At 37.2% G+C, this 26,235-nt stretch overlaps 1 protein-coding gene across 3 annotated transcripts in view; it reads left to right on the forward strand.

The window, feature by feature from the left end:
- The window catches only part of HS2ST1 (heparan sulfate 2-O-sulfotransferase 1), a 169,537-nt gene that overhangs the window by 138,792 nt on the left and 4,510 nt on the right, over positions 1 to 26,235 (forward strand). For all 3 annotated transcript variants that reach the window (XM_055341087.1, XM_055341088.1, XM_055341089.1), the window contains exons 3-6: positions 1,744 to 1,829; positions 12,129 to 12,267; positions 23,839 to 23,936; positions 25,227 to 25,384. In XM_055341087.1, coding sequence (XP_055197062.1) covers positions 1,744 to 1,829; positions 12,129 to 12,267; positions 23,839 to 23,936; positions 25,227 to 25,384 — 481 coding nt within the window. The remainder of the gene's footprint in view (positions 1 to 1,743; positions 1,830 to 12,128; positions 12,268 to 23,838; positions 23,937 to 25,226; positions 25,385 to 26,235) is intronic.

Raw genomic sequence — 26,235 nt, forward strand, 5'->3', positions numbered from 1 at the left:
GATTTCAATCCAGCATCTCCTTTCGTTTCTCTCCTACAGCATCACCTCCACATTAAATCTGGGCTTCTGGAAAATAGAGCTCAGTTGCTAAATATGCCTTAAGTACCCTCAAACCACCACCTCCCATTCCTAGTCTCTTTTCCTTCTATTTCTCCCTCACTTTCAGCTGAAATAATGGAACTGATTTTCACAGGACCAAAGGCTTACATGAAATAATTTACCAGTAAGTGGCAGTTTATAAGGACTTTTCATATTCACATGAAATTTTTTAAGGATTCAGTTTTAGGTTATATAATTTTAATTTTCTGGTTAATTTTCATTTGCCATTTGATATTTTCATTCTCTTGTGCCTTAAAGAACAGATAGGAAGGAACATGAGAACCTCAAATCACACATTTATTTGGCTCTTTTTTCTAGTGGGAAAAATTATAAATATCTGTTGAAATATAATTGTGTATTTTCTAATGCAACATACTTTTACCATCTACATTCAATTTTCAGATTTAAGTGTGTATGTGTGCATAAGATAATAAGATAAGGTTCATATCACTTTCCTTCTAAGAACTCCATTATTTCCCTTAGTATCTGAGTTATTAATGCTTTCCCTAAAAAATAAATTTCCCCAGAACCTTCTGTTTTTCCCTAGTTCACATTCTCGGACATATGGCTGCTTCTGCACTGTTTTGTACTCTGCCGTACAAATAGGCCTTTTCTAGGAGGCGGCCGTCATCATTCATTGCCGTTAATTTATTGGCTAATCTGATAGAAGTGGTCCAGAATATCTACATGTGACATACGCTATTCCAAAATGTAAATGCAAGATTGATAAATTGTCAGAAGTACGCAATTGACAGGCCTGTGTTCCAGAGGCTGAGGTCACAGCTTGCAGATCCCTTAGCGCAGTTTAAGGTGTGGATCCCCTTCCTTTCAGCCCTTCTCCACCACCCGACAGCCAGTCCCCAGAAGAGAGTCTTAACCACTTGCTGCTTATAATGCAGAAATTTGCTCATCAAAAATATATACCACATTTCTTTGAAAAATTGTGTATCACTGCTTTGCAGCTGGTGATACTTAGTCTTATCACGTTCTATATTAATCAGTTCTTGAAATTTTTTTAGCACATTTACACTAAAAGAATTTTTCTATTAACTAATCTTTTGAGCACCTTTAATTCCAGCAAATTAAAATAGTAATAATTAGATATTCAAGTTTTTAAAAATTTTACCTAAAAAATTTCACCTAATTTTATTAATCTCATCAACAAGCTTATGATATCTGTTCTTTGTTAAGTCCTCTGATAATTATCATCTTTTCTTTAATCATTTTGGCTTAAGGATTACTTTTTGTTTTAATTTGTTGAACCGTTGATAAGTATGAGTTTTTATGAATAACAAGTCTCTGGGAGTGGAAAACAGACTTGGGCATGTGTGTTGGTACCCACTCTCCCCTCGCCCATGTGAATTACTCACAGTGCAGCATTGTAAATGATTGCACTGTGTGGGTTTTTCTTTCAGGATTCTCTCTCACTCTTTTCTGAGTGTGGTGATAATAGCTCTCTCTGTGATGAATTGGTAATTACAGATCACACTGTGCTCTCCTTAGTTGAAACCTGTGTTTCAAGCACTGTAATTGTCAAACTGGTGTGATTTGTTTTAAATGTCTAAATGGAAAGTATTTTGCTATCATCAGATTTCATTTTCCTTTATATTGAACTTCAGTAATGAGTGTGTTCTCCTGTTTTAGGTACGCTTTGTAAAGAATATAACTTCCTGGAAAGAGATGAAACCAGGGTTTTATCATGGACATGTTTCTTATTTGGATTTTGCAAAGTAAGTTATACCTAAAATGACACACTGAAGAATGCTTTGTACTTTAGCAACCTAAAAAGAAACAAGTTTATTAAATTGTTAGAATTTTGATTAAAAAAGTGTACTGGCTTGCCTTTGCCACTTTTAGGTATGTAATTTAAATACACCTTCTAGTGTTTTACTGCCCTCTAGTGTTCATAAATTGATAATTGTCACATTAATTTTAGAAATTCAAAGTAGACTCAATACAGGTAATACTCTAAAGTTATTTAACATTATTCTATTTGTGTGTCTTGTATAAGCACGTGATACTGTTTTAGGAGAGCCCCACGTTTTAACCTAGAGACCAATCAGATTCTGACTTACTACATTATTGACTGAGAGCTGAGAAAGCGAAGAACTCCAATACCCACTTTGCATCTACTTTTCAGCCAGGACACAGTAAAGTGTACACTTTGTTTTGGGCTCCCTAGTTTTAGCTTTAAAATTGTGATATATTCAAAATTGACTTTTAAAAAACATAGTGATTTTTCCTTTAGTGATTTGCTTGAAACTGATGATAAATAACTCTGATTTTCCATATTTTGGGGAGTGGAGTGGGTTTACGGTAATTCTATCATGATTCTCTCAAGAAAAGTTCATAAAACTAGAGGCCTACGCATGGTATCCAAGCACTGTGTTTCCCACACACACCCCCATCTCCCCCAGTCTGTGCCACATTAAGGTACTATTCAGAAAACTGGGTAAAGGAATATTCTAAACATAGATTATTTTGTGAATCCATTTGAATATTTTTTGTAACACATAGAGTAGCATTATGGTTAAAACCTCAAATCCAAATCTTTTCCCCAATAACCTGTACTAACTTCAAAGACATATTTAATAAGTATTTTTAAAATTATTTCATCTAAGATATGTTCCCTCAGTCATTTCATTAGCAGTCATGACTTAATAGTAATATACTCTCAAGTATTTGTCAGCTCTAGAGAACATTCTGTATCAAAGTTGAAAATTAAATTGATATTCCAGTCACTTTAACTTCATATATTGAAGAGAAAGAGTTGAATTACCACTGATTTAGATACTAGCCCTGAACTTTTTGAAAGGCATGTAATTAAAAGAGAATTTCCCAGATACTACGTACAGTAAACGATATATTTTTATTTCTAGTTCCACAATACTCTACATGTCTCGGTAAAATGGTATCTTTAAAGTTAGATGTAAAAAAAATAAAATAAAAAAATAAAGTTAGATGTACATTTTTCTGTAAATAATTCATACTGCAATATTGAAAACATTTTATAGGCAGCTTTAAAATAAACTAATTATTTTTTCCTTGCAGAGGCACTGAACCAATTTCATAAACTCCATTCATATGCATATTTTCCCTCAGGGCTGCATTATCCTTCAATTGAATGTTTGTTACCCTTTCACCTAAATGATTTATTTTTTTCCACACACAGCTTGGTTTCTAATACTTGAAGTTTCCATTATTAAAATAATATATTGAGTGCTTTTGCTTTTGGCAAAAGTCTTGTACTTGTAGCTCTGGTATATGCTAGGGTTCTTGCAGTTGAAAAAGTATAAAGTTTCTTGAAAAGATTAATCTCATTTATTAAATACTAACATGAACGTTTAAGGTTTTGAATATTTTCATAATGGGTCTCATGTTATTGGAAGTGAAAACTATTGTAAGAAATTTCAATAGACTTTTACAAGATTTTAAACAAACACCTTAAAGAAATCACCTAAAAGAAATATATTTTGAAGTATATAGTCAAGAACTACTGTAGATATAACCAGTATCTTTTAAAATTAATTTTAGTTTGACAGACATACTGACCATGAATGAGTAAGGAAGAGGAAAGAAACATCACCAATTTTTAAAATGCTTTATTCTTCAAAACATATTCTCGACTGCCATAGTACTTTGTGGAATCCATTAAAATACTTGCCTTCAGGAGAAAACAGTTGAATTTGGTGAAAGAAATGTTTCATCACTTAGCTTTTCAATTGCCTTAAAAGAGTCCCTAAAAAGCATATAAATTCAGTATATCCCAGGAAACCCAGGAAGCAAGATAAAGAAAATAAAAAAAGAAAAGTGGTTTTTTTGGTTTAGACTGATCACTAAGAAATAAACATTTTATTTGCAAGCCTATATGTGCTCAAGCCATGTTTTGGTTATATTTCTCTGGTTTTATTCAGAACTTCAGCATAATAACAACATCTCCTTGTTTCAAGTTTATATTCCTGTTCTATGTTGCTCCTTTTTCTCTTGGTCTTATTCTCGATTTTTTTTTTTTTGTTTGTTTTAGCACATTTCCTAGTTCCTTTTTCCATTTTTCTCTTTAGTGTTCAATTACTTTTTGTTTTCATTTCAATTGGTGGGCAGCACAATTTTTAAATTAAATTGGATAGGATCATTAATGTTATAAATTTAAAATTTAAAAATTTTTCACTAAAAAATGTGTGTAGGTTGGACTTTTTCAAAATGTCCAAGAGTGCAGACAATATAAAGTTGAATAAATAAGTTGTAGTTCTTGTCCTCAGTGAGTTCACTGAAATCCCATTTTTTTCTGTAATTATCAGTTCATTATGTTTCATTATAAACAGTGAAAATATTACAGATCATCCTGCCTTTTAAATTCATACTCCTTTACCAGAGGCATCTATTACCTCCACTTTGATTTTCTTCAGATTTTACAAAATAAAAACATTAGAATATCCCTTTCATTTATTTCAGTGACATTTTCCTTTATAGTGAATAATGTTCAGCTGAAAGAAAACTGTGTGAATGCTGGTTTCAATCAGAGTCTGCTGAGATTTTCTATGATCTAGCTACCTATGGGTGACATGTCAGCATCTCTCTTCGATCTTTGGAAATTATTTTTGATACAGACAGCAGTCATATCCAGGTGCATGTCAGGTGTATGCCTTTGTGGCTGTGCCCAGGAATGAGTGTGTGTCTTAATCGCTGTCATTCTGGTTTCTCCATATCACCCGTTGTCTTTCTCAGAACAATTGAGATGAATCAGTAAAGAGCATCTATGTCAGGACAAGAAACACATAATCAAATGCTTCAATAGGTCTGAAGTATCTTGGAGAGTAATAAAGTGACAATATTTTAGGCCTAATATAGTTTGTGAGTCTTTAGATTTATGTGAGGTTGTCCCTTTTACCTTGTGCTTCTCTGCTGAACCAGTTGAAGTTTCACCATTTTCTATCATTTTCAGCAAATATGTCACAACACTATAGAAACATTTCTTAAGTTATTGTAATCATTATAGGCAATATGTAAGAGTTGCCTTTTTATTGACCTTGTACCACCAGCTCTTTCTACAGCACTGATCCTGTAGACTGCTCCGGAGCAGCCTCTGAAGCCAGCTGGATCTGCAGTAAACACCCCTCCACCCCCACCCCTTCCTTACCAGCTCTGTGGTTTCAGCCACATCGCTTCAGATCTGCATTTTCCCGATTTGTAAAGTGAAGATAATTAAAGTAACTACTTCCTGGTGGTTGCAAGGATTAAATATGAAAATGTATGTGAAGCAGTAGGTTCTGTGTCTCACACAAAGCAGTGTTATGTTCTTTTATAATTCTGTCTTCTCTCGGTAACCACGTTGTCTTACTGGTGTTTTCTTCTTCTCCCAGTCTGAATCCATGCTGGCGCTTCTTAGTCCCCTCTTTTTTTTTTTTTTTTTTAAGATTTTATTTATTTATTCATGAGAGACACACACACACAGAGAGTGACACAGGCAGAGGGAGAAGCAGGCTCCATGCAGGGAGCCCGACATAGGACTCTATCCCGGGTCTCCAGGATCACGCCCTGGGCTGAAGGCGGTGCTAAACCGCTGAGCCACCTGGGCTGCCCTTATTCCCAACTCTTAATAAGGCATTGCTCAAGACTCTGTCTTTGCCTCCATTATTCCCTTTTGGGAAGTTTACCCATTTTTCTTTATCAAGACCTCGAAGCCAAAAACTCAACCCCTTTCCTTACCACATACATTTCATCAGTCACCAGGTCTTTTGAGTTTGGATTCTTTCACTTAGCATGAGGCTTTTGACATTCATCTATTGTACACATCCGTTAGTACTTCTTGGATGAATAGTATGCCATTGTGTGGATACACCGCAGGCTTTATCCATTCACCATTTTCTGGATACTTGGGTTGTTTCCAGCTTTTAGTGATTATGAGTAAAACTGCTAAAACACTTGCACATAGGTTTTATGTGGACATATGTCTTCACTTCTCTTGCGTAAAACCTAGAAGTGGGATTGCTAGATTGTATAGTAACTCTCTAAGACACTGCAAAACTGGTTTTTCATGTGGCTGTGTTATTTTGCAATCTCACCAACAGTGTATGAGAGTTCTGGGTGCTGTGCATCCTTGCCAACATCTGTTATTGTTAGACCTCTTTTGTTTCTTTTTTAAAATTTTGGGCCATTCTAATAGATACATAGTAGATGAATGCCCTTTTTAAGAGGTAAATAATTACCACAAAAACGACATCACCAGTGGGAGTGCCAAATACCAACAGGTCATTCACTATTTTTGAAACAAGACCATGGGAACCTGTCTCATGGGAAGGATTTGAAAGTTTCTGTGAAGGGCTAAGAAAGTCCAGCACAAATATATGTATAAGATACCAGTGTCCCTAGTGAGACTGCTGCTTTCCTAGAGATGTTAAATACAAAATGAAGCAGAAATCACAAAGCAGGGACGCTGGGTGGCTCAGTGGTTGAGTGTCTGCCGTAGGCTCAGGTCGTGATCCAGAGTCCTGGGATCAAATCCTGTATCAGGCTGCCTGCAGGGGGCCTGCTTCTCCCTCTGCCTATGTCTCTGTCTCTCTCTCTCTATGTCTCTCATGAATAAATAAATAAAATATTAAAAAAAAAATCACAAAGCATTGTGCTTCCCAAAGCTAGTCAGCCCTCTTTCAGCTTCATCATGTTCCATGTCAGCTTTGGCCAGCTAAGGACAAGTTCCTTTCAAATGTTCTTAGTATGCACTTACTCTTTCAACCATTCTCGATGTTTACCCATTTATCCAAACTGTATGGAGGATAGTTGTAAAGACAGGAGCCTACCTTGTATTCCTTGCTGTGCCGTATCACATATGCTGATGTGGCAAGAATAAGGTTTCTAAAGTGTCTTCTTACCAACCTGCTCCTCAGATTATATTTTTTGACTTTTGATCTTTATAGAACATTCCTACCCAATATGCTGTTCTTTTCCTAAGAAGATCATTTTCTAACAGGTCAATAATAGTTTCTATTTTTGGAATGAAGATAGGTTGTCTCTTTCTTCACCTGAGCCCTCCTGAGGAACAGCTCAGATGCCTGGCCAAGGTTAAAGGTAGAGTTTGTGACTACAGAACATATTTTCCCCGTGTACAAAACTATCTGGTTGGCAAAAGAATTAAACCTACAAACCTAAAAGGATGCTTGTTTCCTAACCAGCTGAGCTGAATAGCCCAGATGCTATTTTTATCATGTCTGTTTTCTGTTAGAGATTCTAACTAACACAGACGCCTGGGGCTCCTGGGTGGCTCAGTTGTTTGGCTTCAGCTTCCGCTATGGTCCCAGGGCCCTGGGATCAGTCCCTGTATCGGGCTCTCTGCTCATTGGGGAGTCTGCTTCTCCCTCTCCCATTGCCCCTCCTCTCTGCTTGTGTTCACTGTCTCATTTGCTCTCTCAAATAAATAAATACAATCTTAAAAAAAAAATCTCTTGTCTCCATGTCTATATAACCATACTAACATAAATAATAATCCTCTCCATCTTCAGAATGAGTTCACACGTTATCTCATTAAAATCATACTTCATACACATAAATGTCACCCAAAGCCATGCCCCAGAAAGTCATTTTCCAGACAGCAAGAAGAATTTTGTAAAGCGCCATATCCCCTTTCTAGTGCCACTTGGTAAGAGTTGCTGTCTGTCCCACATGTCAGAGATCGGGGAGAAGGAAAAAAGAGGAAGCAATTGTGGGAGATGATATGGGAAGGAGGTAATTCCCATAAGAATGACTCAGGGTGGTCACTGGCTAATAACGGAGATGGTAGGGGGGTTCCTAGGGAATCCTACAGGTTTAAGATTGGAGTCATTGTCCATCGTCCTGTGCTTTCTCCTCCTTGTAGCTTCCTATTACAAGACTCTGCACTCTCAGTTAAGGTAGCAACTGTGTAATTGTTTTCTTTTTTTAAAAATTCTATTTATTCACAAGAGACATAGAGAGGAAGAGACATAGGCAGAGGGAGAAGCAGGCTTCCTGCAGGGGGCCTGATGTGGGACTTGATCCCAGGACCCTTGATCACGACCTGAACCGAAGGCAGATGCTCAACCACTGAGCCACCCAGGCTCCCTGCCCCCGTTTTTAAGATTTATTATTATTATTTTTGAGAGACAAACAGAAGGGGAAAGAGAGAGCATGAGGGGGAAGGGCAGAGAGAGGCAGAGAATCTGAAGTGGATTCCACACTGAGCATGGAACTCTACTCGGGTCTTGATCTCCGGACCCCAAGATCCAACCTAAGCTGAAACCAAGAAACACACAAAACACATACAAAAAAACCTGCCTATATTTTACTCAGTTTCAAACTTTATTAGTCTATTTTTAATTATAAAGCCATGTTTTCTTTTCCCTCCCCCCTTGTTTGTTTTTCATGTCAAATCTGTTTGAGTTGTTTTTTACCGGGAAAGGAAGGGTCAGGGGATGAGGCGGGCTCCGGGGGCTGGGGAGCCACAGCTTCCCACCGAGCCCGACCAGCCAGCTGCCCCTTCCCCCGCTTTTTTTTTTTTTAATTTTATAATTGGAGCCCTTGGTGAGGTTACGTGTGCCATGAGAACCCACTCTACGCCATGACGCTGGTGCCTCAGTGTTAGCCAAACTCTGGAGTCACTGACTGGTTTGACTTTTATACGGTGAATATGCATTTGGTCTGTACTGATCATGGAATAAACACATCTCTCTTTTTTAAAACAAACAAAAAAAACTGACCCACCTAGGCACCCCACAACTGTGCATTTCTGATGCCTCTTCTTACTACTGAGTTCACTCTCCTACAGAAAGGCTTCCTAAGTGGTTACTTCCCAGCAGTCTCTTCAGCCTAATTCTATAATATTCAACAAGCGTGTCTTGGCTCTATGTTGAACAACTAGTGATAAAGCCATGAATACGAGGGAAACAGTCCTGCCCTCAAGGAGCTTCTACTGTAATGTCCAACATGGCAGTGCCATATATTTGGCAATGATACTGTTTCCTATTTTAACAAATGATGAAAATTTTTTTACTGTGTTATTGGTTTTATGGTTTTATGATTGAAAAAAATGCATACTAATTCTGTTCAACTCACAGCTTTAGTATTATGATAATGTTTGACAAAGGATTCTTTGTAGTTTGCAGTATTTCCATATGTACACAGAATTTTAGTGACTTTGGGTCACTCACTTAATAGTGAGAAAAGAACTAGAAGTCAAGACTGCTGACCCCTTCTTACACACAAAGTGGTTCTTATAGATTACAACCTATTTGTAAATTAGAAACTTCCTGGTTAGTTAATTTTCAATAATTCAGAGGCTGAAAGAATCGAGTTATCCAGGCACCCTGCTTTTTTCTCTTCTATTGTCTCTTTTCTACTCAATTGCTTAGGAACAAAGTAGAAAACACTTATAGAATGCCTGCTGAGTGCAAGACATTGATTGCAGTGGGCAGAAGACAGGGAAATGTGAAATTGTTTAGTTCAGCTATATGCTTTTTAGTGCCTTTGGAAAAAGATTTTAGTAAGAAGGGAAATTTCAGTCATAATCTATTGGCTAAAATTGAAGGTTTCTGTGAACAGATGAGTGAAAATATCAAGAGTGGTTAAAAAGAAAGGCACTTGAGTGGCTTCATCGGTTAAGCATCTGCCTTCAGCTCAGGTCCTGATTCCAGGGTCCTGGGATCGAGCCCTGGGTCAGGCTCCCTATTCAGCCAAGAGTCTGCTTCTCCCTCTGCTGTTCCTCCTGTTTGTGCTCATTCACTCACTCACTCACTCACTCTCAAATAAATAATAAAAATATTTTTTTTAAAAAAGTGGTTAAAAGAATAAGCAGCTTTCATCATCTCTTACCAGAGTCACACAACCTAAGCTTAGTTCTGTTGTTTCTCATTGTGATTCCTATTTTAGGAGAAATTGCTAATATTTTTTTTAATCTTCGAAATTAGTACTAATGAGGGGCAAGTATTTATGTATATGAGACCCTGTGAAATATATAAAATAAGGGTACAGTACTGTGCCTGTTCTCAAGTGGCTTTTAATCATACTAGGGGAAAAAGAAGAGAAACACTTAAGCAGGGAGTAGAATTGCCAGAGCAGTGACTCCTGGGTGCAGGTGTCAGTGATAGTACCGTGTGCCATCGGCTTCCTAGGCTGTACAAGATTTCATTATTGCCCCACTGCATTTTATTCCCAAACAGCAGCCAGTTGTTTTTTCCTCTCCTGCTTTATTGAGATATATTGACATATACACTGTGTAAGTTTAAGGTGTATAGTGTGATGCTGTTTTACCATACATTGTGTATTGTAAAATGTTTACCAGGATAAGGTTAATTAACACATCCTTCACCTCACACAGTTACTATCTTGTGGTTGCTGTTGTTATGGTGAGAACATTTAGAATCTACTCTCCGTAGGAACTCCCAAGTTTACAATACAGTGTTGGTAACTCTAGTCACCCTGCTGTTGGCTACAACCCACATCATGACACTTCAGTGCTGACTCAGACTTCCCTCCTGGTGCTTATAAAGGTCTACATGATCTGTGCTTCCTCCACTCCCCCTCCTTCTCTCTACTTGCTTTCTGATTCTGCTGCAGCTAGGCTAATCTTGCTGTTCCTTGAAAATGCGTGGCACTTAGCAGCTTGGGGTGAGGGTTTCATACTCCTAGAGTTTCATCTTCCTGGAACATTTTCCTCCAGATAGCTCCGTGGCTCCCTTCTCTCATCACATAATACTAGTGAGGCCTGCCTATTTTGAATTGTACTCTGTCCCCACTTCTCTTGGTCCTTGTTCCCTTTCACTGTATCATGTTTTTCCTCAGTACTTTTTACCATCTCACATATTTACTTATTTGTTTATATTCCGTCTTCCCCAAGTAGAACGTTGGCTCCATTAGGACAAGGAATTTTGTCTTTTTTTTTTTTTATCACTGCTGTAATCGTAGCATTAGAATATTGGTGCATGTATTGGGTACACAAAAAAAGTATTTTTTAAAATGAACTAATGTAATAGAATAGAAAAATGAGAATGGCATTTTAGTTAAGGAGCAGAGGCGTGTAAGGAGAAATAGGAATAAGTATATGTTGGGTGAGATAGAAGAGGTGGGCCGAACTGTAACAGATGGATGGTTTCTTCTTTGAGGACAGTAAGGTGGTACCTGAGTCATTAGCAACCAGATAAAGGAGTTTGGGTTTGATATCAACATAAACAGTAGAGTTGTTCCAGCTTCCTAAGAAGAATAATCTAACCAGTGGTGCTTTTGGATTATCAGTTGGGAATTGGTCTGGAAGGTAGGTTGAAAAGGTAAGCCTGAGGCAAGAAAACCAATGAGGTTATTGGAGTAATCCAAACAAGAGACCTTGGGAGAGGGTGGTGGTGGGAAAGGAAGGGAGCAATGAGGACAGGTCAGATCTGTGGGGAAGCCAACAGCAGGAAGAATCAAAAGGACCTGGTAACTGTACTAAATGAAGGATAAAGGAAAATAAAGGTCAAGATAACACGAAGGTCTCAAGACTGGGACAGTGTGGAAATTAAAACAGGAGCCAGCTGGATGCTTCTAGGGGCTGCCCCGGTGGCTATAGTAAAAGCCTTCTCTGTCTCCTCTGTTCTATCACCTCTTTCTCATTCCCTAAGGAAACTGTGCTGGAAACTGAATGTCTTTCACTCGTCTTTAAAATCAGCAATGGCAGAAGGTAGACTCCAGTGGTCACACATGGATTTAAGCTGAATCCATGGATAACATGTGTCTCGTTCAGTGAGCCAGAAATGAGAAATCATTGCTACATAAAATTAAAATGTTTTTTTGTAATTCTTACCGGTAAAATATAAAATTGTTTTTCATACAAACTTCCTGTCTTTATCGTCAGCAGTAATTTTTAAATTATTTCCTGTTCACTGTATTATAGCATAAATAATCATAAACTATTTCCTAATCTCTACGTACTCTGTTTTATTTAAATTCATGTTTTTCTTTCCATATAGAATTTATAATTTTAGGACCCCCCCCCCTCCAAGCCAAGTGAAAATACAGATTTTACCTTTTACATTTTTCTTCTGTTTCAGATTTGGTGTGAAGAAGAAGCCAATTTACATTAATGTCATAAGGGATCCTATTGAGAGGCTAGTTTCTTACTATTACTTTCTGAGATTTGGAGATGATTATAGACCAGGATTAAGAAGACGAAAACAAGGAGACAAAAAGGTAATATTTTAGTTTTAAGATGTCTATAAAGTTAATTGTTTATCAACTGCAATGAACAGTGCGCTTTAAAAATTTTTTCTTAATTATAATGTACTACTTGCTAATGGTGGGAATTTTTGGGAAAAGAACCCAAAAATATGAAGAAGCAAAAGTAAAACGATAGTTGATATTTTGGAGTACACATCTTTTTTTTTTTTTTTGCATTTAAAAAAAGATACTTTACTTCAGTTCCAGGGCTGAATATTCCTCTCACTATAGTCCTAACAATTTTCTGTGAGACCATTATAACTATTCATTCATGTGATGATTTTGTATATGTCCTTTGGTTCTCTTAGTCTCAATCATGGCAATTTATATTGATATCTGTTCATTGGTTTAAGAACACTGTTTTGCTAAAGCAGCTGGGTTTTTTCAGACAAGATGAAAATAACAGTTCTTACTTATTAGCAGGTTTGGATTTGGGTTGTCTTCTATTCAAAAGGGTTGTCTTCTGTTTAAGTGCATCTTCAGAGTAGCACCACTTTTACTTTCCTGAGAAACCAAACTGATTTGTCACTTTTCAGGTGGAACACCTTTACTGGGACCCCATTGCTCACAAGTCTGCCCCAGGCACATGAGACACAATCTGACAACACCTGAGACTGACTTCTCCGGCCTTGTTGTCCTTGGGGCGCCCAGTGCTTCAGCCGCATGAATGTTGCTGTCCTCCAAACTTACTGTCGCTCCATACTTGGGCACCTTTGTTCCCCATGTTTAGAACATCTCCCCTTCTCTCTGGAAAACCGTCCACTTCTAAGGTCCAGCTTGAATGGTAGCTCTTCGATGAAGTCTTTTCTGGTGTGCCATTGGCAGTTAGTTATGTCGCTTCTTTGAAGGCTCCCAGAGCACTCTATTCAAACCCCTTTTTAAAGCATTTATTTGTGGTATTTGAGTTACTGGTTTACATATCTGTCTCCTTCAGAAGGTTGTGAGCTTCCTGAAGTGGGGGCTCTATCTCACTCTCCCACATTTCCCTAGTGTGCAGCACAGTGAAGGGCTTATTAGCAAATGAGTTGACTGAATGAGTCCTGCATCTTTGAAACCTAAAGTGTTGCATAATCATGATGCTGGATACCTGATCTGACAATTAATTTTTCTTAAGTTGGATGTGCCTTTTGTATCACATGAGGCAGTGGGGTTTTTTTAATTTACTTTTTTCTGTTAGAAATTGCTATTTCTTTCCTTAATCTTAAAGCTTTAGGCAAAAAGTACTGATTCAAACACAGATAACTGACCAGATCTTTTTTTTAAATGTCCATTGATCTCTTAGCATTATTTAATCTTCTAAAAATATGTATACTTAGTTATTACGGTGATTCTGCAGTGTTTTATAAAATCTAATAATGTAACTCTTTTGTGACTTTGTACTTTAGAATTTATTGATAGTTATTTCTAAATTCACTCCAACACTATTTCCTACTTTCCTTCCTTCCTTTTCCTTCTTTCTTTTCTTTTCTTTTCTTTTTTTCTTTTCTTTCTTCTTTCTTTCTGCCCTTTCACTTAACAGTGTTTTTACTCAGTAAATGTTAGTGTCCATTTCACACATTGGACCAAAGGAATATTAATGTGGGTAAAGAGAAGATGTATGATCACATCAGGTCTTATATGCAACATCGGTCACTGTAAGCCCTGGATACTATGGTTTAGTGATTGTTGCCCTATGTAGTTAGGGTAATTAGGGTAATCATAATACTTAATATGACAACAATAATAGTTCACATCTCTTGAATGCTTATTGTGTATCAAGTACTGTTTTATATATGTACAGATGTGTGTATTTTTCAGGAAGCCTGTACAGCAGTTCTGTAGGGTGGCTGCTGTTCTTGTCTCTATTTTACAGATAAGGAAACTGAGGCACAGAAAGGTTAAGTGCCATGTCCAGTGTTATACTACCAGTAAATGATAAAGCTGGAATTTAAACCTAAGTACTCTAATTCCAGAGCTCACCGTCTTAAGCCCTCTATTATCTTTCAAAAGGAGAGAGGGAATACAACATGTTACCTGACATTTATTTGTGAGAGATGTTCCCATGTTGCGTTTTCAATACCCACAGAAAAATTCAGACAGATGTTTTAACATCATTTTCCTTTCGTATTTGAAAGTTTTAGGTATATATGCCCTCTCAAGCCTGGAGACTTAACCATTTACTCTGATAATGATGGAGCTTGATTTGTTTTTGTTTTGCCTTTTTTTTTTTTAAGGTTTTATTTATTTATTCACTAGAAACACAGAGAAAGAGAGGCAGAGACTCAGGCAGAGAGAGAAGAAACAAAAGATTTGTTTTATTTGGAAGATTTCAAATACTCTGTTCTTTATATTTGTAACTAGAGGTTTACTTAGTGTAATCTCTGCCCAGAACCTGGAAAATAGGGATATTAAATAATACAAAGGTCAGCGCTAAAGAACTATATAGAGAAATCAGTGATTCTCAAGCTTTATTAAATAATACAAAGGTCAGCGCTAAGGAACTATATAGAGAAATCAGTGATTCTCAAACTTTATGGTCTCAGAACTCCTTTTACTTTTAAGTTCTTGAAGACCCCAAAGAGCCTGTGTTTGGGTGATATTTATCAGTATCAATAAATATACCAATTTACTGGGAAATCTTAAAAATAATAATTTAAAAGTAACAATAGGAAACCTATCATATGGTAACATATATTTTAATGCAAATAACCATTTTTCAAAAAAGCATAAAGAGTTGTATTTTACATTTTTGCAAATTATTTTAAATATCTGGCTTAATGTAGGCAGCTGGATTTTCAAATCTGCTATTGAATCCATCTGTTTGTATATGTTCTTTTGGTTGAAGTATATAAAGAAAATCCAGGTTTACATAGATATGTAATTGGAAAAGATAGGATTTTAATAGCCTTTTTAGAAGATTGTGGATGTTTTTTCTTCAATACTACACTAAAACTTGACAAGTAGTAGCTTCTTAAAGTTGTTAAAGTATGGAATCTGAAACCACAGCAGTGAACTTTTTATGCTCTGCTACATTAAAATCCTTTGATATATTTTATATTTTCAATGGATTTTTTAACTGAGCATAATTGTATAACATCATGCATCGGTCACTGGAAACATTCATACACTAAATTAGGTGGACCTTCCAAATGTTGACACATTTTCGTGTACAATATCAGAAATTCATATTCATTAATGTTGCCACAGATCTCATCAGAGAAGTCTTTAAATATTGAGAAACTATCAAATCTGTGGTGACAGATCGGGTTTTCCAAAATTTTATTTTTTTTGCTTGAAAGCTTAACTTTTGTCATCAGCTGCCACAAGATTTCTTGGCCTCTATGCTATTGTTGTTTTGGGCCAAACAACTCCTTGTTGTATGGGGCTGCCTATACACATAGGAAGTTAACCAGTGATTCTGACCTCAAACTAATAGCATCCTCTCCACACTCTCTAGTTGTAAGCACCAGAATGTCTCTTGACATTGCCAGGTGTTATCTGCTGGGTCAAAACAGCTTCATTTGGGAACCACTGGGCTACTAATACTGTCAGTTGTTTTCTGCCAAGTGGCAGGTACACTTCATTCATTTCGAGAAAATAATCTACCAAATATCCAAGTTTGAATCCATAGTTTGTCTCTCAGTCCTTCTTTCAATGTGAGCCTTCGTATAGCTTCTAAGTAATATTAACTGTGCCTGTAATAGTCATCACTCACATTGTCTAAATATTATAAATATTTCAGCTTTGAACTGCCCTATAGATTATTAAACTTTTTTTTAAAGATTTTATTTATTCATGAGAGACACACACACACACACACACACACACACAGAGAGAGAGAGAGAGAGAGAGAGGCAGAGACACAGGCAGAGGGAAAAGCAGGCTCCAGGCAGGGAGCCTGATGTGGGACTCAATCCCGAACTCCAGGATCATGCCCTGGGCCAAAGGCAGATGCTTTAACTACTGAGCCACCCAGGCACCCAACATTTTTTATTTTTTTAACATTTTTTTATTAACTATTATTTTGTTAACACCAAGTGGGAGGGAGTCATATTTCTAAGAGAAAATAGTTAAGTGCTCAAAATAACAATCTAAAGGAGAATCAGTTTATGTTTGTTAAGTACTCACTAGTCCCAGGGATCACAGTTTCTACCCCAATTTGTATTTTTTTTTTCTTACTCTAAATTAACTAGATTTATTGACAGCTATAAGTATTACAGTGAATTTAGAATATTCTACCCAAAAATATATATTAGTTTATAAAAGATAGTAATGAGATTAGAAGAAATCTATACTTAGTGCTAGCCAATTCAGTCATTAACTTACAAAATACTACCTGTACAGTTCTTAACAATTCACAATCCCCTGACCATGTTTTGTTTATGGAACATGACTTTTACAATTCTGTCTCACAAAGGCATTTAAAAAATTATTGTTTGCATAGCAAGTACTTTATATGTTGAAAGCATCACAGGAAAGCAATATAATTTGTTATACCTCATATTTATTTGGAAGCTTCATACATATAGACTAGTATTCTTTGTCTCAGTAAAAGGTGAACAACCTAGAGTCAGCCTTGACTTTTCTTCTTGGGAAGAAATAGGTATTTCCTTTCACCAAAAGAGAACAAACAGAAGAGTCAGTTATCATGGAGTTGAAGAAAGAGATGAGTTCAAATTGAATATTATTTTTAGTCATGTACAAGTCAGTTTAGGTATCCTCCAAAAATTGTATTTGTATCTCAAGCAACTAAATTATAGATTTGGGAGTCATCAGCATTAGGTGGGAAGGGAGTTGAAACAAGGGAGTTAATGAAACTGCACTTAGAAGACCTAGAATATGGAGGGAAAAAAAAGGTCCAAATAAAAAAAGAAGAAGAAAAAGAAAGGGAGCAAATGTGTAGCTCTGGGTCGTGCTAGCATTTAAGGAGTAGGCAGAGAAAGAGGAGCATGGCAAGGAGATTAAGGTCAGGGAATCAGAAGATAGACCCAATGAGTCCAAATGGATAGGAAAATAATTTCAGTTGCAAAGGGTTTAGTGAATTGAGGATTTAAAACTGTACCTTAGATTTGTCAATGAGGAGGTCATTAGGGCTTTTGAGAAAGTAATATAAGTAGAATCCAGGGGCACGCCTGGGTGGCTCAGTCAGTTAGGTGTCTGCCTAACTAAGACTAAGCTCGGGTTATGATCCCAGGGTCCTGGGATGGGCCCTGCATCTTCATCTTCATCATCTTTGTCTTCAAAGACAAGATGTCCTCAGTAGGGAGCCTGCTTCTTCCTCTCCCTCTGCCTGCCACTCCTGCTTGTTCTCTCTCTATCAAGGAAATAAATAAAATCTTAAAAAAAGAAGAAGAAAAGTAGAATCCAAAGGGTGGAGGAGTAACTGAAAAATGAAGTTAAGACCCAGAGAAAAGACCACTCTTGAGATAGAAGTTTGGCTTTAGAAGGAACAAAAAGCATCAGGAATTTTTCTTTAAGATGACAGACACTTGGGCATATTATATATCTAAAGAGAGCAAGGGTGATGGCTGATACAAGAGACTAGAGAAAAATTGATGGAGCAGGGTCTCAGAAGGGGGTGAGGATGGTATTCAAAGATAGGAGAAAGAATTACCTCTTTAAAGATGAGGGCAGCAGGGGGCTAGAGATGCAGATAAGCTTTTGTCTAAGCAGGAAATTGGGGGAGCTTACTCTTAGCCTCAGTTTTTTATATAAAGTGTGAAGTAAGATTATTTGCAGAAAAGGATTTGAGTGTAAATATAATTGCCATCACTATCAAGCATCGAATTTTGATTAATTTTCTTAAACTTCAGTTTTAGGAATTAAATATCTAAACTAATAATCTAAATAGTCTAAAGAACATTTTGATATTTCATGCTTTTAAAAACATCTGTATCGGGATCCCTGGGTGGCGCAGCGGTTTGGCGCCTGCCTTTGGCCCAGGGCGCGATCCTGGAGACCCGGGATCGAATCCCACATCGGGCTCCCGGTGCATGGAGCCTGCTTCTCCCTCTGCCTGTGTCTCTGCCTCTCTCTCTGTGTGACTATCATAAATAAATAAAAATTAAAAAAAAAATTTAAAAAAATAAAAAATAAATAAAAATAAAAGATACTTTAAAAAAAAACATCTGTATCTTGCTCATATTGAATTGTTCTTTCTAAAAATAGATGATTTTTAAGTGAAAGAACTGATCATAATTTTTTGTTTCTGTGGTGTACTGAACTGGGTTTTGTGGGAGAGAAAGAGAGTCTAGAGTGCTTTCATTTGTTTTTGCTCTGTTATTTTAAGGACTTCAATTTAAAAGAGAAAAATATTTATGTAGAGAAAATCCTATTTCTGAAATATGACCAAAATGTGTAGGAGAAGGCTACTAGAATTTGGAAATAAGCGGGAAAATTCTGATGACCATGCATTTGAGTGACAGTCTTGAGCCTTAGGAGTACAGAAGCCCAGGTGCTGAGTGAGGTCAGTGTTGGGGAGTCCGTGCAGCAGCTCATCTTGATTAAAATCTTAGTGGACTGAATCATCAAGGTGTATGTGGTAAAGATGGATTTGAGATGTCTTAATTTGGTTTCTCTCACTGGAGAATACTTGGTTTACTTAATTCATTAAATACTTATGTAGAAATGAGAGAACTTCTGTTATGCTAAGATCTGGCACACTTGTGTACATTCACCAAATTTTGATTTTTCATGGTCTTTTGTTTTCTCCACGTCTTCTTGCTACTTGGCCATATTTGGATTGTTTCTTTTAGTTGATGGGAGCAAAATTCCTCTCCCAAATGATAAAAGAAGCAAAACCCAATTTATTTTTCTATTTTTATATTGTCTAATAAAGTATTTGATCAGTGAATTAAAGTAGATGCTAGCCTTCTAAAAGAAACCCAAGTAATTTAAGATTATTTTCATTTTTTTAAAGATTTTATTTATTTGAGAGAGAGAGAGAGAGCAAGCGAGCATGAGTTGAGGGGAAGGGCAGAAGGAGAGAAAGAGGGAGAAGTAGACTTCCTGCTGAGCATGGAGCCCTGGGGAGGGGCTCCAGACTTCAGGTTGTAGGACTCCACATAGGGCTCCATCCCAGGACCCTGAGATCATGACCTGAGCTGAAGCCGGATGTTTAACCAACTGAGCCACCCATGTGCCCAAATTAGATTATTTTTTATCATACTTGAAAGCCTAAAAGTGAGGGGCCTAGGCTCTTAGAGCAACTTTGCTCCATACTGTTATTCAGGGACCTAGTTTCCTACTGTGTTGTTACTCTGCTCTTCTTTAGGAAGTTGTCATTATGTGCTTGGTTGGATTTGGGTCATCACCACATCTGCATTCCAGCCTGTGGGAAGGAAGGAAGTAGAGGGCAAGCAGTTTCCTTTTAACCAAATGACCCAGGGCCTGCTCATATCACTTCTGCCTTCAGTCCACTGACAAGAACTGCAAGAGAGGCTAAAACTATATGACTCCGGAAGGATGAAGAATGAATTTTGTAGACTGCCAGAGTGGGCTAGCAAATTTAAAACTACTGGCCAGAAATAGACATGAAGATGAACTACACATTGTTTTATTTACAATACTAAAATACTTGAAGAGCACAGGAATTAGGAGCTAACTAGAGAATTTAATTCATGCGTATTCATTAGTTTTTATTTTTTATTTATTTATTTTATTTTTTAAAGATTTATTTATTTATTCATGAGCGACACAGTGAGAGACAGGCAGAAACACAGGTAGAGGAAAAAGCAGGCTCCTCACAGGGAGCCTGATGCAGTACTCGATCCCGGATCCCGGGATCACACCCTGAGCCGAAGGCAGACGCTCAACGGCTAAGCCACCCAGGTGTCCCTATTCATTAGTTTTTATTCCAATAGTGAATCTTTGAATTTCCAAAGTTGTCCATAGAGTAACTCTATGGAAACTTTCAATACTGCAGCATTTTAAAACCCTAGTTTCTTATATTTAAGGAAAATCTTTTCAGTGTCTTACACACACAAAATGGTGGTAGAGATTGTGCATTCACCCACAATCACCTTAATAATTCATTTATTTTCTATCAGGAACTCTAATCAGATGGAGGTGTAAAGAAGCAGAGCGCTTCTTCTGAGCTTCAGAGGCACGTCACTATGATCTAGGATCTTTTTTAAATTGGATAGGCATGGAATCAGAAACCTTCCAATATATCATCACTCAGTTCATTGAGCCAAAGATTTCTTGGAAATTGGAACATGGTTGAGATAGATACATACATCGGTTGTTTTATTTTTATGAGCTACAAGTTGGCATAAATGATAATAAAACGACTTTTTAGAAAGTGACTTAGGCCAGCACATCTAAGTCAGACCATGTCATAAAATTCAGAAATAATGTTATGGCCACTGAAATGGGGTTTATTGAGTCTTAAAAGTAAACTCAGTTGTTTTCATTTCATGTGTGTATGTGTATGTGTGTGTGTAATTGTGTATGTGTAGCTAGCTAGCTACAGAGAGAACCTAAGAGAATTTGAGAGAACTCTAAGGACTGTCAGAATGCTTCACGAGAAAATGTTCCTGTCCTATCTTCATCTTCACTAGAACTGTGCCTTTAATATTCCGTAAATCGCTGAAGTACAGTCTTTCCAGTCATTTACAACTACCAACTCTGCAGACAGTTTGTACAGCAATAGATTGTATGCTGTGGAGGACACAAATGCATACTGCATGATCCCTCAAAGAAGTTTTCATTGTAGTTGGGTGAGACTATAATACACATTAAAAAAAAAAGTACATGAAGCAAGTTCTTCAGATAAAGGTGTATAGGTAGATACACATAACTGGAACCTATGAGCTGGCTATTAGAAGGTAGTATACAATTAATTTATACAAGTCCAAAGAAAATAAGAGTAACTTTGGGCCAGAATCATTGGAAAGATAGTCTTCATGTAAACTAGATTGATAGAAGGAAGGCGCTTTTAGAGGAAGAAAATGTAGTCAGCAAAGGTATATAGATTTAAGTTACATATCACATACTTGAGAAACAGTAAAACAGGCTAATCTGGCAAACATGGAAGTTATACATAGAGATAAGGCTAGACTAGCATTTCAAGGTCAGAGTATAAAGCATTTCTTAAAGCCAGGATAAAAAGTTTGGATTTTTTTTTTGTTGAGACATTGGAAAGCATTGAAGGTTTCTGAGTAGAGGATGTTAGAAGTGACTCCTTAGACTAATCTGGTAACTGTACAGAGCAGGGTGAAGGAATTGAGGGAAGGAGTGAAGGGAGCCCATTAGAAAATGATTGTAAGAATGGAGACACGGCATTGAAGGACCCTGAGAGGAGCAAGATTGAAAAAAGAAGAGATGGATTAGAAAGACATTACCTGGGCAGCCCGGGTGGCTCAGCAGTTTAGTGCCACCTTCAGCCCAGGGCCTGATCCTGGAGACCTGGGATCGAGTCCCGTGTCAGGCTTCCTGCATGGAGCCTGCTTCTCCCTCTGCCTGTGCCTCTGCCCTTATCCTCTCTCTCTCTCTCTCTCTCTCTCTCTCTCTCTCTCTCTCTCTCTCTCTGTCTCTGTGTGTGTGTCTCATGAATAAATAAATAAATAAACATTAAAAAAAAAGACATTACCTCAACGATGTCAGGAGGGTATACAAATCATCAATATCTGAGGTCATTTCTTCTTTGTACAATGAATTTTTGTTTGTTTTAATGAGAAAAGGGGAGAAGACTTAAATGGAGTCTGTAGAAGAAAGATTTAGAAATGTCCTCGCAGTTGCCAGGAGTATTGAGTATGAAGTAATATTGGAAAGTTAAATGAAAATGCACACTAAGTATTAGAAGATGAGAAGTGATTGATCTGGAGGTACAGATGTAGAAGTCTTGTGCCTAGAAGTGATAAATGAAGCCAAGGAAGTAAGAAGTGTGAATAAGTTAAGGAAGGGAGTGGGAAAAGAGATCACTGAGATGAATTTCCATACCTGATGGAAGGACATGCCTTCAAAGAAGATGATGATAGTGCATTCAGAAAGGTACAGAGAACCAACAAAGCCAGAAAGGGGAGTGGCCAAAGACATAGACAAGAAGCCTTTAGGGGTAGAGAGACCAAGAGATTTTCAGAAAGGAGAGATGGTCAAATGCTATCTAGGTCAGGGAGAACAAGAACCAATAAGACATTGTATTTGACTATGAGGGAGGCAAGGCAGGGAGAGAGACAGGCACAGACAGACACATTCCATTTATCTAATGCTTACAATGAACAGTCACTGTGGTAGATTCTTTTGCATCCATGATTTTATTTCTTCCTTGCTTTTTTTTTTTTTTAAGACTTTATTTATTCATGAGACAGAAAAAGAGAGAAGCAGAGACATAGGGAGAGGGAGAAGCAGGCTCCACGCAGGGAGCCAGACGTGGAACTCCATCCTGGGTCTCCAGGTTCATGGCCTGGGCTGAAGGCAGCACTAAACCGCTGAGCCACCCTGGCTGCCCCTTATTTCTTCCTCAAAGTAAGATCGTGTCCTCCTTTTTTTACATAAGGAAACAAATGCAAAACTTACATTTTCTGGGTTCAGGATTCAAACCCAAGTCATTGACCTTTTTGCTATATCATGGAGAAAATCATCTGTAAAACCAATGGGCAAATTTTGAACTGTGGTCTGCTGTTGTCTTTTGAATGTTGCCAGGATAAAGAGAATCATTCCAGTCTAGTGCCACCCAACACCAGCTGTAAGGATTTTTTGGCTCTATTCTCAGAGAACTGAGGTTTGGAGTCTTTAAAGACAAGACACTTATAAGGTCAAACCTGGTTCCAGAAACTCAAGAGGCTTGACTCAGCTCTCATGCTCTTTCTATTCTTTCATACTTTTTCTTCTCAGAATTAACAGGTGGCATTTGTAAAAGTCTCACAACGACAACTAGAGCTCCCAAGTTTGTTCTCTGGGATCTCAGTATCATTTCAAATAGGTAGTGCCTACTGTTAAAATGCCTGTGACAAACAGTAAGTACCTGAGGAAGTGAAGCTGATTAATTTTAGTTTGATAACCTGTGAGTCTCTTTCCCTTTTAAATAATTCAGTCAGATGCCCTGGCCAGGAGGGTATACAAATCATCAATATCTGAGGTCATTTCTGCTTTGTACAATGAATTTTTGTTTGTTTTAATGAGAAAAGGGGAGAAGACTTAAATGTAGTCCTCCTTTATATTCTTTTCAAATGATTTCACATAGAGAATCTTTAGCCTTGTTTTTATTTAATTTACCTTGTAGGGGGGCTAGAAAATGCAAATACACAAGTTCAACATGAACTAGTACTTATTCTCAAGGACAAATTATTACCTGAGGGAGGGGAGGATTTAATTCATACAGTAAACAAAGCAATACAACTCAAAACCCAAAACTCCTGTATACATTGGCATTAAACAAAGATAGGAGAAAAATCTGCTTAACTTTCCTTAATATCTGAAGTATGTTTTTATAACCCACCTATTTCATTCACTAGCTCATCCCACCCGCTGCTGCCTGTGTATTTCATAACTTACCCTTTTAAGGTATTTGATAACTAAGACCTCCATTTATGGCTCACCTATGTTGCTTTGTGTCTGTTCTAGACCTTTGATGAGTGTGTAGCTGAAGGTGGCTCAGACTGTGCTCCGGAGAAGCTCTGGCTTCAAATCCCATTCTTCTGTGGCCACAGCTCGGAATGCTGGTAGGGACATAGCTTAAGTTGATAATCTTCTTTATTATCTCTGTATTTTGTATTTTGCAAGTGTGAACATACTAGTCAAGGGCTAGATATAGGGCATTTAGTGAAAGACCGGATTAAAAATAGCATGTAATTAAATATCTAGTTTTATAGTTACCTTTAAGTGCACAGAAAAGATTCTTCATACATCATATCCTTGCAGTGTTTTCACAGATGCTGGTTTTTAATTTATTGTTTTTGGTATTGCCATGTTTTTCTATATTCCAGCAGAGCTCTTAATTAGAGGCCAGGGGTCATTTCATAAACCTCATTTTCTCCTAAGCTTATTGTTTTAGCCATTCATTTTAGATCAAGAAAAGGCTTAGTGAGTACATTATTCACCTGGTTTTACTGTTAACTGATTTTTTTACCTTGAGAAAAGCCAAGGTTATGGTTTAGTCTGCTAATAAACGTGAGGTGGAAAATAAATTTTATCTTTAAGGAAGAGTTTATTTCCTCTGAATGTGCAGTTTTCAGTTTTTAAAAAATAGTACATGTTTATATATATTTATTTGTTCTAATCATTTTAATAGGAAAAGCAGAAAGAGGAACACATTCAAAGTTAGTATCTCTTCCTTAAAACCATGATGAGACATGCAAGGAATGCCTTAATTCTTTTCCTCATTATATGAAACATGTTATTAGATCATTGTGAACTGTAAGGTCCTACTCAGTAGACTATATCAGATCATAATAACAGCATAAAAATAATTGGAATCATAGGAAGAACATCTCAATTTTTAATCATTTCCTTAGAACAGGGATTGGCAAATTACAACCTGGAGACCAAATTTGGCTGATCACCTGTTTTTTATAAATAAAGTGTTATTGGAACACAGCCATCTCCATTTATTTACTTCTTGTCTATGACTGTATTCATGCTGCAAGAGCAATGTTAAATATTTGTAACCAAGAACATATGGCCTGCAAAACCTAAGATATTTACTCTCTGGCACTTAACAGGAAAAAGTTTGCCAATCCCCGCCTTAGAGCAATAAAAGGGTACTGCTCTTTTGGACGTTAGTGAGGTGATTTTAATTGAACTTCTTTAGTATGTTTCATAGATTCATAGAACTGGGAAGGACCTTCGAAATCAAGTAATTTACTCCCCTCCCACCAAAGACATTAATAAAAGGACATTAAGATTTTGGATGGACATGTGCTTATTTTCTCCATAGTATATAGTGTCAGAGGCATCAAAAATACTTAGTAGATTTCACAACTAGGTTTTTAATTCCTTTTCTTTGGTTTTAGGAATGTGGGAAGCAGGTGGGCTATGGATCAAGCCAAGTATAACCTAATTAATGAATACTTTCTGGTGGGAGTTACTGAAGAACTTGAAGATTTTATCATGTTGCTGGAGGCAGCTTTGCCCCGGTTCTTCAGGGGCGCTACAGAACTCTACCGTACAGGTACATAAAGGATGGGTTTCTTGTTAAAGCTGTCTTTAACTTTGTTTGTTTGGAACCTGAAAAATATGTGGGATTTGATGTTTCTTGCTTAACTCAAAGCACGAGAAATAACTGCAGAAAAGAAGGTATATTGCCTGTTTCTTCTTAACCATTTTCAATACAAAACAGTGTCTGCCACACAGCTGGTGTTCATTACATATTTTTTGAGCAAATTAACATGATAGTTAGAAGGCATTGTAGGGATAGTGGAAAGATATGATCTGCAGAACCAGCCTTAGTTAGAAATGTGTAATATTAGCTAATGCCAGACACCAAACATTATGACCATATTGCACCTGAGTCCTGCCTAATGCTGGTTAGAGTAATGATGGGATGGTGAGACTGAGTCCCACCCATGATAATCAGCATGTGCTGTGTCTGTCCTGGTGAAGTGTGCTTCAGCAGCCTTGACTGTATGACATATCTGGAAGTGACAGGGCTCTGGTCCAATCTAATGTGGATTTTTCCCCTGTTCTTTGGTAAGATACAATATAGTAACTCTTCGAGAGTATGCATATGCCCTACCTTCTAACAGGTTATGGTAAATTAGTATTAAGTTTGAAAGTAGAGATTCTATCATATTGAAAAATTAAACTAGTCAGAGCACCAAGTATTTGAGATTAGAACAGTATAGCATGAAAGGTGACAGCCTACACTTTACTGAGTGGTAATCCTTACTTTTAGTATTTGACATCTCTCTCTTTTTTTTTTTTAAGATTGTATTTTGTATTTATTTATTCATGAGAGACACAGAGAGAGAGGCAGACATAGGCAGAGAAAGAAGCAGGCTTCTTGCAGGGAGCCCAATGTGG

This window comes from Nyctereutes procyonoides, unplaced genomic scaffold (genome assembly GCF_905146905.1).
Source record: "Nyctereutes procyonoides isolate TBG_1078 unplaced genomic scaffold, NYPRO_anot_genome, whole genome shotgun sequence".
Classification (NCBI taxonomy): domain Eukaryota; kingdom Metazoa; phylum Chordata; class Mammalia; order Carnivora; family Canidae; genus Nyctereutes; species Nyctereutes procyonoides.